Here is an 18293-nt window from a genome sequence, read left to right as displayed (position 1 = left end):
GCATCTGAGCTGAAAACGTAAGATTCGCGTGCTGGTGGTAGCCGCACGCAATGTCTGTAGGTCTTTTTATCACCAGGCAGTACTACTATAGTCTTTGATTATATCCAGCGCGGACACAAGCTACGCAAATAAAAGACATGACAGTTGCCCTGGAAAAAGATGGCCGACAGATTTCCCCTCACGCGGCCAGCCAGGGGGCGGGACAGTTCCCCTGGCAGTGCTTGGGCAGGTGACGTAACGCGAGTATAAAAGGCAGCAGCTGCGGGCACTGCGTCAGACTAATCACCGCTGCTGCACCGTTAGGAGTTAGAAGCTTTTGTGGTTCCCCGCTCAACAGTGATTGGACGGAACCCTCAACCGAGACACCATGAGCTCCCAGATCCGCCAGAACTACCACCAGGATTGTGAGGCTGCAATCAACCGCCAGGTCAACCTGGAGCTGTAATGCATCCTATGTGTACCTATCCATGGTGCGTATTCTGCCAGCATCAGCCGCGATCTGCCCTTATACTAGGGTGGCGGGGCGCGTAATACTGCAGTGTGAGCTAGGTGTGCTTTGATATACACACTATACTGGCATGTAGGCAGAGATGTGCTTCCACTTGTGAGCATGCCAAGTCCAGCGTGCCTGCTGATCCTTAAGTTCTACAGATTAGCAGATGTCAGTGTCTATGGGTTAGATGCGCATCTTAGTGGCCAAGGTACCAGGGATGACTACTACGGTTAATATCTGTTATTGTATCTGTGCAATGTACTGCTGGCTCCCATTAACTGGCACTCTCTAAACAAACAAGATGCTGCATCATGTGTTACTCTAGTCTGGCATAGACCCATGTGTAGGGATGGGCATTAAAGATCGAGTTTTTGAAAAGGTTGATATGTCCCCTTTTTTTTTTTTTTTTTTGTTATGTTCATCCTGGGGGTTTGAAGGATCAATCCATAAAAGCAGTGTTGCTGTGCAATGTTTCCTTATTTCACCATCTGTGCATGGATACAAGTGGTTCTGGTGAAAGCACTGACAATTCTTCTTTGTGTTAAATATGAAGCTGCTGAGTCAGACTCTGGTGCTCTCATGCCCAATGCATTGGTAATAAATGGGTATGTAATGCTGGCTGTCACAATACCAACAGTGGCATCCTAATGGCTGGCTATTTCTATACCTATCATAAGTCTACTAGGATTCCAGCTTTGGGGCACCCTGTATAACTGCTAGGGAGTGGAATATTATTATAGCACTGGTGTGGCTTCACCCTTGTGTTGATCTAAATATCTCCTATGTAATGGGTGTATTTTTCTGTAGGAGTGATGTTCTGCACCCTTGGGTATATGTAGTGACACATGTTCTATAGTGCAAGGCAGACACTGAATTGCAATGATACACCTGATGGTAAGGCCTGTGCATGTTTGAATATCAGTCCCAAACAGATGTTGTTGTAGATCAGGGTGGGGAACTTTTTTTTTTTTTTTTTTTCCTGCTGAGGGCCATTTTGAGAGATATATCTCTATCTTATTATATGCAGGACATGCCCCTCTGTGACATGACATCACACAGGGGCGGGCCACAATTGCCGGTGCTTACAGCAATGCCTGGAGCATCCTAAGGATGCTACAGGGAGCTGTAAGAGCAGTGGTGACAGTCTGAAGCTTCATAAGGACTCCAGGCGGCACTGCTTTATAGATTCTGGCTGCATGATGCCATGTTAAGCACCCTGCTAGCCAGATGAGGCTAGCAGAAAAAAGCTGAGGGCCAGAACAAGTGATTCTGAGGGCCTTATAAGGCCCCCGGGCCTGAGGTTCTCCATGCCTGTTGTAGATGAAGGTTGTGGTCTACCATTAGTGTAGCAGGCTGCAGCTTACTAGATGACATCAATGATGAAACCCATGTGCTGTTCAGGAATAATCAAAAATGAGTTGGCTTGCATGTACTAAAGAACCTTCATTCTTTTATGGTTATGCTTGGATTTATAGTGCATCTCTTGTGAACATTAAAACCTGTGATACATTCATTCTTGTGTCATGTTTGAATAAATGTATAGCTTCCCCAAGAATGGCTGTTATGCTGCCTACACACAGCATGATAAACTGTCAGATTTTAACTTTAACGATCCTAACAGTTTCTGGCCCCTGTAAACTACTATACGATGGTTGATGCATGGCCATGTATGTTTATCGACCAACTACCTGTCTGTACAAGCAGGCAGACCTGGTCGATATCGACCAGTTAGCCTGCTTACTATAGGGACCCGTGAATTACGTTCGTGGGCTGTTATAATCGTTGGGTTACTGCATGTGTTGGATGTTCATCCAATGATTGTCTGATCGTTATCTGATAGTTGCCATCGTACTGTGTACATGCAGCATTAGTGTTATCAGACCTCTGTCAAACCCCTCATAGTGCAATGGATTTTGTGAGAAATTAAAGGCATGCATTCAAAATCTGTGTTTAAAGGTGATGTGCAACAGTCTATATAATGGTAGATATTGTACTGAAACAGTTAAATGTTAAGATGTTTGTCGCCTCATGTGTGGTGATTCATATACAAAGACATAATGACCTCCAAGATTTGTGTACGTGTGATGGGAGGGGTATGTGCCATGTGCGATGCATGGTTGGCTGATCTGATTGTAGTGCTCTCTGCTGGGCATAGAGCAGTATTGTAGGGCTGAACCAAATATCAGTATAAAGGAATAGTCTTGGATTTGTTCATATTCAATATAGTTACACTGCTTTTAGCCTCGAAGTCTGTCAAATCTAGTACTGAAGCGTGATGGTAACTTTCCTTAATGTCTAAACCCACAAGCACATATTTGTTTTACGCTTGATCATTGACTGCTAGTAATGGGAATAAGCGTGCCTATAACCATGATGTGACCTGGCACAAAGCAGGAGTACCTTTTTAATGACTAATCAGGACATCCACCCTAATATGACCTTTGTTCTGACCCTTAATGACAGCCAATACATCCATCCTGCTATGAATATTGCACAAGCATTGGAATTTTAATTAATACACCATGCTGTTTGGGCGTACTAAGTATTTCTTCTCGTGACCCCCTCCCCCCTGGGATGAGAGAAGAAATCCGATCGAAGTGCTGGGCATTGAGCTATTTTTCTGCTTAGTGTGGTGCTAACAGCCCCGCGCCTGGCACTTTGGTCAGAGAATGCCAGTTAATGTGCCTTAACACCCTTGTTAAGGCACAACAACAAGCATTCTTCGACCACGCAGCACAATGAATTGCTCCAGGAGCTTGCTCCCGGCACTATTCAATTTGCGTTGAGTTGTTTTCCTGACCACCCCTTCACCCAGATCAGTGCTGTTAATTCTAATGGTCTACATAGCTGAGTTTTGCCAACACACAGATCAATGACCGATTCCTGTGTAGTAATCAGCCATTCTGCCCAGATCCAGTTATAAGGATGTAATCACAAAGTGCAAAGCAACATGAACAGAATGATATGCTAGGTTTAGCCGTTACTATTTTATAAGTACTAACCTTACTAGAACACCAGACTTGGTAGGACAAATAACAGGCAAGGGGAGGGGAACTTTATTAAGCTAGTGGATGTGTCTGGGGCAGAGGGTCATCTGTCACCCCACCTGAGCAAATAGCCCATAGTGATAGAACTAAACTGGTGACTGAGCTTCCATGGAATACAAGTGTTAAGATGACTGCAATTTGTTAACTTTCAGTGTTTAATGTAGTGTTTCCCACACTGTCCTTAAAGTGCCCTAACAGTCCAGGTAAAACTACAAATTGCACCCTGCCCTAACTACCAACAGCCTGCCGGGTGCCATCCCCACATGCAGGCTGCAATGTCCTGTGGGGGAAAAAATTGCGGTGAAGCGCACTCACTGCCAGTGAATAGATGCCATGTGCACTGCATCTATTCAATGAGGGGAGAGCTTGGTGGCAGCCCAGCATGTCTATGTGCTGTGCATGCCCCTAGAATGATGAGGGGGTGCATCGACTGCCCTTTTTACTGTCCGGTACCCTGCCCAGTGCTGGGCCTAGAATTAACTATACTATCTGTGTACTGGAATGGATAGCCTTAAACCCTGGACTGTTAGATTGCCTTGAGGACCAAATTTGGAAAACTCTGGTCTAGTGCATTAAATATGGTAGAAAATCTATATCATTGTCTATGGGAGTGTCCAGTAGTCCACGGTTTCTAGTGGAGAGTACAGCAGGAGGCTGATTCATCTTGTCAATTTTGTGCCGTTTACTCTGGAATGGGCCGTCCTGGGTATCTTTCCGATGGGTCAGAGGCTTACCCCAGGTAGCAGGAAATTACTACACTCCATAAGAGCCGCAGGAGAAATTACATTTTATATTCTGAATGCACTGGGTTGAAACTGTTTGAAAAGGAGAAAAGGGTGGCTTTTTTTTTTTTTTTTCTTTGACACCTGGGAAAGTTTTTATTGCAACTCTGCCAATTTCAACACAAACCCAGTTTTATCGTATGTGTCTGACAGTGGTATGAAACTAGAATTCTCTTGTGTGATCCTCTTATCACTATTGCCTAGTGAGTGACAAACTTTTTTTTTTTTTTTTATCCATTAAATTTTATTTTTTCTATCTGTATTGGATTAAACCTTCTGCAAAATGAACGCAGACATGTATACAGACATATGGATGTGCCCTGGAATAAGTGTATATGCTGACAGACACTATGTATTTTCCCATACCTGTACTGGACATTTTACACTTATTTTTTTAAGTTATTTTTTTTTTAATTTAATATGGTAGAAAATCACTTGCATAAGGTGCTAGAGCGGTTTGTTTTAACAGAATGCATTCCATGTGACACTTGGTAGTCCCTATTATAAGCTAGTCTCAAACTGTAACACAGTATCTGCAAACTTGTCTCCTTTTTACTCTTCCAAAAGTGGAGACATTAAAGCATTACTGCTATATGTTAATACCAATGTTAAGTTGAGCTTTTTCTGTTCCCTCAGTCCTATTACTTTGATCGTGATGATGTGGCATTAAAGAACTTTGCAAAATACTTCCTGCACCAATCCCATGAGGAGCGTGAACATGCAGAGAAACTTATGAAGCAACAGAACCAACGTGGAGGAAGGATCTTCCTGCAGGATGTGAAGGCAAGTAGACTTTTATATCATATTTTTTTTTTTTTTTTTTTTTTTTTTTTTAAATTAGTATAGGATTGTGGTTCTCAACTTTCTAGTTTTCCCAACAGGCCATCATTTGAGGATTTCTGTCTTTGGGATTATTACTGGCCCAGCAAATTAGATTAGCTCACCTGGGCTTGAGTAAAGAGATCCACAAAACATGACCTGTTGGTGGTACTGGAGGTAAGAACCCCCTGGTATAGAGCAATGGCTCTCACTCTGTCCTCAGGACCCCACACAGGTCACATTTTTCAGGTCACCCAGTAGGTGTATTCATTACTCACTGACCCATTTTAAAAGATCTACAGGTGAAGCTAATTTCACTTGTGATTCTGTGAGGAGACCTGGAAAACATGCACTGTTTGGGGTCCTGAGGACAGTTTGAGAACCTGTGGAATAGAGTATCATAAACTAGTATCAGAGCTGCTTTCGGTAGTCTGCAGTATGACTAGCCTTCGCATTGCTGGATGCAGCAGCTTAACTGGGGGCGGATTAACCGGCTGTGTCTAGATAAACAATAAATAGGTCGACCATGCTAGATGGACGGAGCCTAGATCAACTTACTGTAGATCAATAGTAACATTAGTTCGACTGTAATATAGTCAAATGTGACAGATCAATATGTAATATATCAAATATCTAAGGTATATAAGGGCAACAGTACTTGGATCGACAACTAATAGTTAGACAATGTAAAGTGTGACAGTAACAATAGATCAACGCTTCCTAGATCGAAACTAATTGATCAATTTTTTTTTGTCTACCCAATCTATAAAAGAGTCAAAGTTTGACACCAAATAGGTCGACAGTTAATAGATCAACCTATCAAAGATTGACTAGCCCTAGATCAAAACTAAATAGGTCGACAAATGATTGACATGTTGGTTAGACAACAAAGAAAGTTGTATGTTCTATGTTGAAAATTTAAATAAGCAAAAACCTTTGAATGAGAAGGTCTCCAAACTTTTGACTGGTACTGTAGTTATTGTTATAACTGAGGTTGATCCTACAACCTGATACCAGCTTAACTAGATTACACACTTCCTGTTTTGGGTTAACTTTAGTTGTGTCAGATGCCAAGATGTAAATGTTAACTAATTATCTGACATACGTTTTTTTAGATTGTTTTTAATGTGACAAATAAAATCCTCTTCCAGTAGGACGTGACTGTCTTGTATTGTCACTAATTAGCTGTGTATGCAGCTCTGAGGTGGCTTTTTTTTTTTTTTTTTTTTAATTATGCAGTGTTTCCATCTTGTCTAGCTGCAGAGCTTGTGTTTGTGCATCCACTGAGCATGGGGTATTTCCATGAACATGCTATTACAGGCTTCCTTGGCAGCTGTTATACAGAGCTGTCAGGTTGCAGTTATCACTGAAGTCTTATACAGTGCACTTGTGTTGTATGCAAATGGCCATATGCACTTATGTACATTTTGCAGTCTTACAATAAAAATGTATAATTCATACATCTCTAGTCCAAAAAGGACAAAATACAACTATCTCAAAATGAGAATCAAGACCATAATGGTTATATACTATAACTCAGTAATTAAAAGGTAGAGAATCTACTACATAAAGCCATGAAGTTTAGGTTGGTAAGGAATTATACCTATACCTGCCTTCAGACTAAAAGGGAGGGTGATCTAGTGTCAACAATTCTAAATTAGAACAGTCACATGGACTAAGAATCCTTTACTGTAGAGGGTAAGATGTTCCTTCTTTATAAGGATTCCTAACTTTGTTTGGGATACTATACCTGACTAGCCTTGGTAACTGGATAGGCATATACTCCCTTAGGGCCATATTCATTTTAGAGCGAAAAGTCAGTTGCCGGACTTTTCGCCATCTGTGGTTTTGGCAGTGAATAAGTATTGTGCTCGTATCCCCATATTCAATTCCAAATCGGCGAAATTTCCTTTTGGGGCAATCAACCTGACACCCCCTTAAAGATGCTCTGACATGGGGGTTCACTATGGGTACCCCAAATAGCCCTGCTAAAGGTATTTGGGGTCTTTAAACTGTCTCAATAAGTGCTATTTAGCCTCTTTCAGCAAGTGGTGAAGAATAGTATTTTGCACAAGTTTTTTTGGGAAAATAGGTAGTACCATCAAATTTGGGGTACATAAAAATGGATGCTAGCATATTTAAAACTTTAAAGTCGAGCATTAAAATGCACAAAATAACACCTTCAGCAAACTCTTGCAAACCACAACACCTCCCCCATACTTGCAGACCGCCCAAAGGCTATTTCTACTTCAGGGTCCATAGGGTATCCACAGGATACCTTGGGGTATAGGTGTGACGTCAGTCGCAGGGCACCAAAGAGTTAAGCTTTCAGCCTCCCAGGATGCACTAGGTCCCCCTCCTATACCCCGGCCAAGGCACCTCAGTTTAGTTTGGTGCCCGGCCGGAGTCGGGTGCACCTGTTGGAGTGGGGGCTAGAAGAGCCCCTGAAGCTTATTCTTCATGCAGCTGTGGCTGCACAACTGGATGAACAGCATGGACAGTCAGTCCTGACGTCCATGCTGTCTTCCCTACACCCCGCCGGTACCAGAACGCCGGTACTGATCCGGGGATGCTGGTGGGCGTCTGGGGTCACAGCTAGCGGTGACCCCAGATGCTCCGGACCATGGCCGGATTCAAGGGGGACAGAGGTAAGCAGCGGGGTCCCGCGGTGGGTCCCCGCTGATCACATGGTCCTAAGTCCCCAGGCAGGGGGCTCCCTGGGGACTGGCTGCAGCGTGGAGCCAGGCGACCAACCTGCGCTTCCACTACCCCCTGGGACAGCGGACCGCAGCAGAGCGGTAGCGCTGCGGCGTCCCAGGGGTTAAATGCATGCCAGGGGAGCGCGCCTTCCCTGTCTCACAGCCGGCGCCTCCCCCGCTGCACACAGCCCTCTCTGCACTGTGCTGACTGGTCCTGTGTCAGCGCTCCTCCCCCAGGCCAGCTTCTCTCTGCTCCTCGGCGGCCATCTTCTCTGCAACGCATGGTGAACGCTGCTGGAAGTCTGGAAGGAAGCATCGTGGTCTGGGTCCCCCCGCATACCTCTCCTCCGCTGTGGCTCAGGTCTGTGTATGCAGCGCTGTGTCCTACCAGGCCCTGTGTCTGTGTAGTTGAGTGATCAGCGCTGTTAGTGCAGGAATTGTTATTTCTCTGCATTGTATGTGACTGTGCTAGCGCTGCCTGTAACTATTCTTCACTAAACTGTCAGCTTTATTACTGTCCCTGTTCTTTCTGCTAAAGCCCTTGCGGTGCGGTGCTGCAGGGTGGTCTCTCGCCTATTTAATACTTAATTGGTGAGAGAGGTCACATACGTGGTGCCATCATGTCTGAAAGTGATTTTCCCCTCCGGCTACAGTGTACCACGTGCAAAGTACCGTTAGCGGAGGGGGAGGGTAGCGCGGAGGGCCTTTGCCGGCAGTGTTGTCCATGGCGCGGCCTATTACGGTTACAGCACCGGTACAGGAGCCGCCCTGGGCTTGTTTCGCTCAGGCGTTAACAGCTTTAGTGGGCCAGTTAGCTCCGCAGCCCGCGTTTACTCCGATGGGTTTGTCCCAGCAGTCTGTGGTGTCGTCACCCATGCAGGGGTTCCCACGACAATTGGTGGTACCCCACAGTCTCCCTATTTCCCCGCACCCGGGTTCTCAGGAGCCAGCGTGGGTTAACTCCCTGACGAGTTCTTTACAGCACTTGTCGGATGTATTGCAAGGGGAGTCTGTGATGCGGCCTCATAAAAGGCCGGTGGCGTCTCTGTCCGCTCCTTATGAGGATGACGAAGGGACGTCTGATGATGGGGAGATTCTGGATCCTTACGATCAGGAACCTTTCCATACTAAGGACACTGATGCTAAGTCCAAAGTATATATTCCTGGACTTATTCGGGCGGTCCGCACAGCCTTGGTGATTGAGGACGAAGTTCCCCCAGCGGCTAAATCTAAGTATGCCTTTTTCAAAGATGTGAAGGGCGATGCCACAGTCTTTCCTCTTTCGGGTCAGTTGGTGGACCATTTAGAGGAGGCGTGGAAACAACCTGGCAAAAGATACCAGCCGCAGAGACGCCTGGCAGTGGCTTATCCGTTCGCGGATAATTATTTTGCTAAGTGTGAATCCCCTCCACAGGTGGATTCTCACGTGACCCGTCTTGTCCGTAGTGCCACATTGCCGATGCCATCCATGTCCTCCCTTAAGGATGCTACGGACCGCAAGGTAGAAATCTGCCTGAAGTCCGCTTATTCCCTTGCAGGGGGGGCAGCACGGCCGGCTATGGCCATTTGCTGGGTTGCCAGAGCGATGGAGCGCTGGGCGGATTCATTAGAGGCTTCTTTTGAATCCGACTGTCCGGCCGAACAAGCGGAGTTGATTGGCAATCTCCGTGATTCGGCCACCTACATCAACGAGGCGGCTCTAGACATTAGTACTCTGGTGTCTAGAATTTCTTCAGCAGCGGTAGCTGCTCGTCGCACCTTGTGGCTGCGATCCTGGAAGGCGGACGCAGATCCAAGAAAGGTCTGGAAGCGTTGCCGTTTACCGGAGAAGTTCTCTTCGGTCCGGATCTGGATAAGATTGTGGCCACGCTGGCGGCAGCCAAATCTGCTTGTCTCCCGTCGGCCGCTGCTCCTTCTGGTTCTGGACCATCGTCCTTTCGGTCATCTAGGGCCCAGGGCAGGCCCAAACCACAGTCGTTTCCTCGACAGGCTGGCCCTAAGAAATCGGGCAAGCCCCGGAAACAGGCATGGAGTACCAGACGTCCGGCCCCCAAGCCAGATGACAAGCCTGCGGCCTGACGGTCCGGGTCTCCCCTTGGGGGATCCCAGGGTGGGAGGCCGCCTGCTGCAGTTCTCCCGGTGTTGGTCGTTCACTACGACAGACACTTGGGTTCTGGAGGTGGTCTCTCACGGGTACGCCCTCTCCTTCCGGCACAGACCCCCGGCTCGATTCTTCACCACGGGTCTACCATCAGACCGGAACAAGGCTACGGAGCTGCGGAAGGTATTGCACACTATGCTCCAGGCTGGAGTTATAGTGCCTGTTCCATTCTCCCAGAGGGGCCAGGGTTTCTATTCAAATCTATTTTTGGTACAGAAACCCAATGGGTCATATCGTCCGATTCTCAACCTCAAAGCACTCAACAAGTCTTTGCGGGTCCCGAAGTTTCGGATGGAGACCCTACGGTCCATCATTCTGGCGCTGGAACCTGGGGACTACATGGTGTCATTGGACATACAGGACGCTTACCTGCATGTCCCTATTCTTTTGCGCCATCAAGAGTTCTTTCGGTTTGCAACCGCAGCGACCATTTCCAGTTTCGGGCGTTACCTTTTGGCCTGGCGACAGCACCACGTGTTTCACCAAGGTGATGACGGTCATGGCGGCTTCTCTGCGGCTGCAAGGAGTCCGCATGTTGCCGTACTTGGACGACCTGTTATTGGTGACAGGATCTCCAGAGCTCCTGTTACACCACTTGGACCTGACCATTGCACTGCTGCAACGGCACGGCTGGCTAATCAACTGGCAGAAGTCCACTCTAATCCCGTCTCGGAGGATTCTGCATCTTGGAGCCTTATTGAACTCGGGACAGCAAAGGATCTTCGTGACGGAGGACAAGATCTCTGCTTTACAGTCAAGGGTGCGCAGTTGTCTGCACAGCCGCCGGGTGTCCTTACACTCGGCGATGAGGTTACTGGGCTCCATGGTGTCGGTGTTCGACATGGTGGAATACGCCCTGTTTCACTCCAGACCTCTGCAGCACCTGATCCTGTCCAAGTGGAACGGGCTGCCTCAGTCTCTGAAGTTCCAGACGATTGTGCTCACCCCGGAGGTTCGCCTGTCCCTTGCGTGGTGGTTAAAGACGACCCACCTCAACAAGGGACGTCCGTTCTGGGTTCCAAATTGGGTCCTGTTGACAACGGACGCCAGTCTTCGGGGCTGGGGAGCAGTTTCGGGTCCAAACTTGTTCCAGGGCAGGTGGACGCCGACAGAAGCGGAGCTTCCAATAAATATCTTGGAACTCCGTGCGGTCTTCAATGCTCTCCTGCAGGCACAGCGGTTTCTCCAGGGTCACCCGGTGCAGGTCCAGTCGGACAATGCTACCACCGTGGCCTACATAAACAGGCAAGGAGGAACTCGCAGTCGGGAGGCTCTCGTAGAGGTCTCTCGGATCCTGGTTTGGGCGGAGCGCAATCTTCCGGCCATATCAGCGGTCTTCATCCCGGGAGTGCTAAATTGGCAGGCGGACTTTCTAAGTCGCCAGGACGTTCATCCAGGGGAATGGTCCCTGCACCCGGACGTTTTTCAACTACTGGTGGACAGGTGGGGTCTTCCAGAAATCGACCTCATGGCGTCCCGGCACAACAACAAGTTGCCGGTGTACGGGTCTCGCACAAGAGACGAAGGGGCGTCTCTGGTGGATGCTCTGTCCGTCCGGTGGACGTTCAGGTTCACATACCTGTTCCCTCCGGTCTCCCTTCTTCCACGGGTAGTCCGGAAATTCAAACAGGAAGGAGGGATGCTCCTGTTGATAGCTCCCGCGTGGCCCAGACGGCACTGGTTCTCAGACCTTCAGGGTCTGTCCGTGGACAGTCCTCTGCGGTTGCCGCTACGACCGGACATTCTGTCTCAGGGTCCTTGTCTTCACCCGGACCTGACTCGGCTGTCTTTGGCGGCGTGGCTATTGAGACGGCCATGCTGAGGTCCCGGGGGTTTTCCAGCTCTGTGGTGCGTACCATGTTACGAGCTCGGAAACCGTCTTCCGCGAGGATATACCATCGCGTGTGACATATGTTCTTCCAGTGGTGTCGACCGAGAGGTTATGCACCGCGGGAGTTTCGTCTGTCTCGGATTCTCGCCTTCCTGCAAGCGGGACTAGATCATGGGCTTCGCCTTGTTTCTTTGAAGGTACAGGTTTCGGCCCTATCTGTCTGGTTTCACCGTAGGATTGCTACAATCCCGGATGTGCGCACCTTTATGCAAGGTGTTCTCCGTATTCAGCCGCCCTTTGTTCCACCTGTGGCGCCTTGGGATTTGGCTGTGGTCCTGAGGGCTCTCCAAGGACCGCCGTTTGAACCACTGGGCTCAGTGGATATTAAATGGCTAACAGCTAAGACTGTTTTCCTTCTGGCCGTTGCTTCAGCCAGACGTGTTTCTGAGTTAGGGGCTCTTTCTTGTAGACCCCCTTTCTTGGTTTTTCATGGGAACAGGGCAGTGCTCCGCACTCGGCCCAAGTTTCTTCCCAAAGTTGTTTCCCAGTTTCATGTTAACGAGGAAATAGTTGTTCCGGCCTTTAACTCACCGGGTCTTTCCGTGGGTGAGGCCTCTTTGGATGTTGTGCGGGCCTTAAGGACTTATGTGGACCGCACTTCTTTGTTTAGGAAGTCGGACGCTTTGTTGTCCTCTATGGCTTCTGTAAAAAGGGTTGGCCTGCTTCAAAGCAAACTTTGGCAGCCTGGATCCGTATGGCTATTTCTGAAGCTTATCTTCATGAAGGCCTACCGGTCCCTCCTTCTCTGAAGGCTCATTCCACTAGGTCTGTGGGTCCTTCGTGGGCAGCTTGACGTGGTGCCTCGGCAGTTCAGATCTGCAAGGCTGCTACGTGGTCTTCTGTCCATACCTTCGTGAGGTATTACAGGTTTGACACCTTCGCCTCTCAGGATGCTTCCTTCGGGCGGCGGATTCTCCTTTCTGCACAGGAGCGTCCCCACCCTTAAAGGATACTGCTTTGGGACATCCCCAAGGTATCCTGTGGATACCCTATGGACCCTGAAGTAGAAAATATGAGATATGGTAAGAACTTACCCTTGTTATCTCTATTTCTACGAAGTCCATAGGGTTCCACAGGACTCCCGCCCTGTCGCACCTGTGCTGCAGATGGGCTTTGCTCTGGTCACCGGTTTTCCGTCTCCCTCTGGTGAGAATGTGATTCTTGTATGTGTCCAGATCTTTGTTCTCTCTCTTCCTTCTCCTCCTCCGGCCTATGGCTTGGTAACTAACTGAGGTGCCTTGGCCTGGGGGCGGGGTATAGGAGGGGGACCTAGTGCATCCTGGGAGGCTGAAAGCTTAACTCTTTGGTGCCCTGCGACTGACGTCACACCTATACCCCAAGGTATCCTGTGGAACCCTATGGACTTCGTAGAAATAGAGATAACAAGGGTAAGTTCTTACCATATCTCATATTTTTGCTAGTTTTTGAATTTGTACCCCCACTCTGAAAATTTGTGTAAAAAAGTTCAAGTGATTTTTTTGGGTTCTTCTTCTTTTTTTTTTTTAAGTTTGGACGCAGTTAGTGTCAAGGGGGGGGGGGGGGGGGGGTGTACAAAGGGTGCAGGGTGGTTTCCGCACCCCAAAACCGCAATTCTGCACTTTTTTTCCGCCAGGTAATCATAGGCAAAACTCTTTCGCCCATGGCAAAAAAAATGCTACAATTGAATACGGGGATAAGTGAAATTGGCGAAAGTGACAATCTGCAAGTTTCGCAGAGAATGGCTTTTTCGCTCCAGATACAGCCCTTAGTCTCACTAGAGTTGACATTTTGATTAACTAGTGCCAATGTCTGGTTACAGAAGCCAGATCGTGATGAGTGGGGCAGTGGATTTGAAGCCTTAGAATGCGCCCTGCAACTGGAGAAAAACGTTAACCAGTCCCTACTGGATCTGCACAAACTGGCTACTGAACGGAATGACCCTCATGTGAGTATGAGACTCCACTAACTGGAGGGAAGCTCGTGTTGAATTCAATATTTATCACTGAAAGCAATAGAAAGCTGTCACTCATATGGCCAAGGTTAGAATCTATACCGTCTATAGTATAGAACAAGCATTAAAATGTAGGGAACACTTATTACAAATTCTTCTTACACTTATTGTCAAATCTTAGAGCATCCCAATTTTCAGTTTTTAATTATTTGCAGTCTCAATGTACTGAAACTAAAGTATTAATTGGAAATTAAATAGATCATAGAATCCTTTTTGTTTGAGACCACTGTAAAATAAATTGTTAAAGTAACCCCCTATTGCAGATATAACCAACTTTTTCCCCCCCCCCCCCCCCCAATCACTTTTGCAGTAGTTCCCATAAATGGTGCACTTGTAGGCTACTTTCACCCTTCTGTCAAATTAATCTCAAACTTGCCTGGAGACTGTTGGCCATTGTATGATTTGAAGCCTGTTGTCTTGTTCCTTTAGTGATGGTTCTGACATAGCCTGGAGATTCATTTTGGGTCACTATTTTGCTGTGCAATGACCAATTTGTCACAGGTTTTATTTAAGAATTTGTGGCTTGTAAGAATTGCTGCTACCCAGAGCATTTAAGCCCTAAATTGAAAAGGGCAATTCTTTATAACATACAACAATGAGGTACAATGCTAATAAGATTTGACTTAAATTTGAGCTTAAACAAGCCAGAAAGTCAGTTGCCGCTTGGCAAACTTCATATTGAGGAACGGAGTTTCGACTTGATGGCTTACAATAGCCCTGTGATAAACAAATTGCTTTTCAAATTGCTTCCTTGGTCCTTAAGACCTTCTTCCAATGTTCAGTAGCTACCAGTCAGTGCTTCATGAGCCAGGCAAGCCACCTTCATCGCTGCAGAACTCTTTTTTTTTTTTTTTGGTTTGTATATAATCTCTAAGTACTTAGTAAAACTCTCTCCTCCACAGCTCTGTGACTTCATTGAAACGCACTACTTGGATGAGCAGGTAAAGTCCATGAAGGAGCTTGGAGACCATGTGACCAACTTGCGCAGAATGGGAGCCCCACAGAATGGCATGGCTGAATACCTCTTTGATAAACACACTCTCGGGGAGAGCCATGACTGATCTCCCACCTTCATGTCCTGCTTCATGCACTCTTCTCTATAAATGTTCTGGTTTTATTTGTTAAACCCTATGTTCTGTTTCTCTGCTATATTTTTGCCACCAATAAAGTTATTCTACAAGTATTCACATGGTAAGGTCTGACTGCCAATACTGGTTGATGTGGAAGGGGAAGCAATCTTGTATATATCATTAATTGGTCTGTTTGTCCTGTTATGCATTTGGACACCCCTGCACCGATTGGAATGGAACAACGTGAGGTGATCCAGATGGATCTGGGCAGGTTTAAGAGGGGTTGAGGTCCTGGTCAGACATCCCGTTGGTGTACACAGGGCAGAACTTTGACCCAAGGAGCCTGTTTTGGGCCTTCCACTGGATTTAACATAATAAAACTTGAAGATTTATGCTCAGGTCCTTTTTAGCTAACGTTCTGTATTAGTCTATGGCTTCTCAGCCATGGTTATCCTGCATACTAAATTAGCAAATATTACAATCTGTGATTTCCATTTTGAGGCTTCAGTAACATTTGTTCAATGTGTATATAGTCCAATAACTGTTACAGGAGGTATACAGAGAAATGGGAATTCCAGGTGCACACTAGGGCCAAGCTTATTAGAAGCTAATTTATTGTGAACCTTTGGAGAAAACCAAAGCACCAGATGAAAAACAAATGTGGGGAGAGCATAACCTGGTTAGAATAGTCCAGTGGTTCTCAAACTCTGTCCTCAGGATCCCACACAGGTCACCCAGCAGGAGCACAGGTGTGGTCATTAGTCACTGACACTTTAAAAGATCCGAAGATGGAGCTAATTGTGATTCTGTGAGGAGACCTGAAAACATGCACTGTTTGGGGTCCTGAGGACAGTTTGAGAACCTGTGGAATAGTCTATTCTCTGGCTCAATTTATGAGCAGCAATGCAAGCATACATAAATTTGGGACTGTCACATGGCACAACTAACTAACCACTGTACATTCAAACATGGCCGCCTTGTGCAGTTCTGACTTTAAATGAACATATCAAGTACATGATTCACCAATGCAGCCTCCCAAGTTACAAGTCAGGGTGCAGTTTCAACAAACTACCATAAGTAGCCCAATAGCATACTGTCTGCAGAATTGCGTTTTTTTTTTTTTGTAATATAAATGATCTGCTGGCTAGAGTGAAATGTTATAATTGTAATGTTTTTCATACCGGCCAAGTTCCAGGTCAAAGAATTCTGAAATTTTGCATGAAAGCAAAAATAACAGGATTGTATAATGAGTAGCATAAAACTTACGAGCAGGTGTCTGAATCATTGCTGGTGTCCCAGCCACTGCTCCAGATCAGTCTTGTACACCTAAATACATAAGCCTGCTCCAAGGACCTAGCTATAGTAGGTGCAGAGCATGTGGCTGCTATGGGGACCAACCCTCTCCACACACTGAGTTAAATTGCCATATAATGACCCCCTGCTATTATATTCTCACCAGAAAGCTGCTGCAGGGCATCTGGGCCCAGAGCTGATCCAAGCTAGTCATCTGTAGCTGCTGCCTGTGTTGAGATGTCACAATCCTATATAAAGGATGCCCAGCTACTGGCAGCCATTTTGTCCTACATTACTACACTGAGTAGTTCCTGCTTTATTTAAGCAACTTTGGATAACATCTTCCAGTAAGGTCCTGAACAACAACATATTCAGAAAAAATCTGAATAACGTCTTCAGGTAAGGACTAGAATTTTGGCCTGTCACCCTTACCCCATCAGGCACCTCACTCCATTTTATCTGCAGTTGGTAATTCATAAATGATTGATTCATATCAAATGAATGATTTGCTTTATGACTAAAGATCAGTACACACTTGTCCAATCCTGAGAATCTAGCTCCAGACTGACACAATCCTACTGGAGACCTGGAAGCAAATATAACATCCAATATATGCCTCCACACCTGTCCAATTTTGCAGCAGATCTCACAGGTGCAGAGAATGGGGCTGCAATAGGGCCCAGACTACTGCAGGTTCTGTCACTGGTCAATCTCCAAGCAACTGTTAAACCCTACAAGCTAACCAGGTCAATCGATCCAGGAATCCAATCCTTGCCCCTTCTATGCCTAGCATCAACCTAGGTGAACCCTGCAATAACATGGGATTTTGCTGCTGTGTAGGACCACCACCCACTCCTCTGGGAGCCCTGGGGACTCCCTAAAAAATTTGAAGTCTCCCAGAGGTTTCAGGAGCGTAAGTACGTTTATTTACCCCATTTTTAGATGCAAGTGGGAGTAGATTCTGTATTAATATGGTATTTTTATAGATGGTCCTAAAATGACTTGCTGTTAAGTAAAGCTAGAAGTGCTGGCTCTGAGGCTAGGGGGTATATTTACTAAACTGAGTTTTTAGAAGTGGACATGTTGCCCATAGCAACCAATCAGATTCTAGCTATTATCTTGTAGAAGGTGCTAGATAAATAAGTAGAATCTGGTTGCTATGGGCAACATATCCACTACTAAAAAACCTGCACTTTAGTAAATATACCCCTAGGAGCCAGATTCTGAGTTGGGAGTAAACCAACAAAAGAAAGCAACGTTGTAATTGGGCAAACCATGTTGCACTGAAAGGGGTGCATATAGATTTTATTTTGTGTGTGCGCGTGCATGTGGCGTAAACACTGGCTACTTTTGCATGTAGCCCACAAACGCTGGCCTGCTTTATTTTTACACTGCAATTTAGATTTTGATTTGGCCATGCCCCTCCTAAATCTAAATCTGCCTCACCTGAAATGCAACATGATTTTGCCGAGGGGCAAAAGTTGACTGCTCTCGTTAGCTTTACTCACACCTTAATCAGACTATATACGTACATTTACATAAGTGTAGTATAATGCTCCAATGCTAGCCATAACCACAAATTTTAAAGTGAAAAATCAGAACCCAATTCGCATTTGAGTCCGAGCCTTCAATTGTGGGTGGTCAGTTGCATGCAAAGCTTGCTATTTTACGCTCCGCAAACGGACTTGCATTAAACTCTTTCCCTTCTATTGACATAATCTGATACTTTGACATACACATGTTCCAATTCTACTTTAGAAGGAACCTTAGACATTTGCAGTTCTCTCCATGCTTTTCTTTCCCTTTTCGCCTTTTAATTTATTGTAGTCTACAAACTGCGTAATAATTTCTTTGCCTAATACAGCTCTTATGGTGCATACACACGGTCAGATCTGTTAGACGAACCATGAACTACGAACGATTTGACCGATTTTTACCAATGATTTCATGAACTATGAACGATTTTTGACTATTAAAATTAATGAAAATCAACCAAATCTGACTGCAAACACATCAGATGTCATATGGTTATCTCACAGACGGGAACG

At 46.2% G+C, this 18293-nt stretch overlaps 1 protein-coding gene across 1 annotated transcript; it reads left to right on the top strand.

The window, feature by feature from the left end:
- Nucleotides 1-255: 255 nt before the first annotated feature.
- On the top strand, nt 256-15065 carry FTH1 (ferritin heavy chain 1). Its single transcript, XM_088454486.1, is given in 5 exon segments — nt 256-442; nt 444-470; nt 4959-5105; nt 13691-13816; nt 14785-15065. Coding segments are annotated over 5 exon segments (534 nt in total). The 5' UTR covers nt 256-367; the 3' UTR covers nt 14944-15065.
- The last annotated feature ends 3228 nt before the right edge of the window (nt 15066-18293 follow it).

Source organism: Taudactylus pleione, unplaced genomic scaffold, assembly GCF_031769625.1.
Source record: "Taudactylus pleione unplaced genomic scaffold, aTauple2 ptg000619l, whole genome shotgun sequence".
Classification (NCBI taxonomy): Eukaryota; Metazoa; Chordata; class Amphibia; order Anura; family Myobatrachidae; genus Taudactylus; species Taudactylus pleione.
This window is presented reverse-complemented; position numbering and strand designations above follow the sequence as displayed.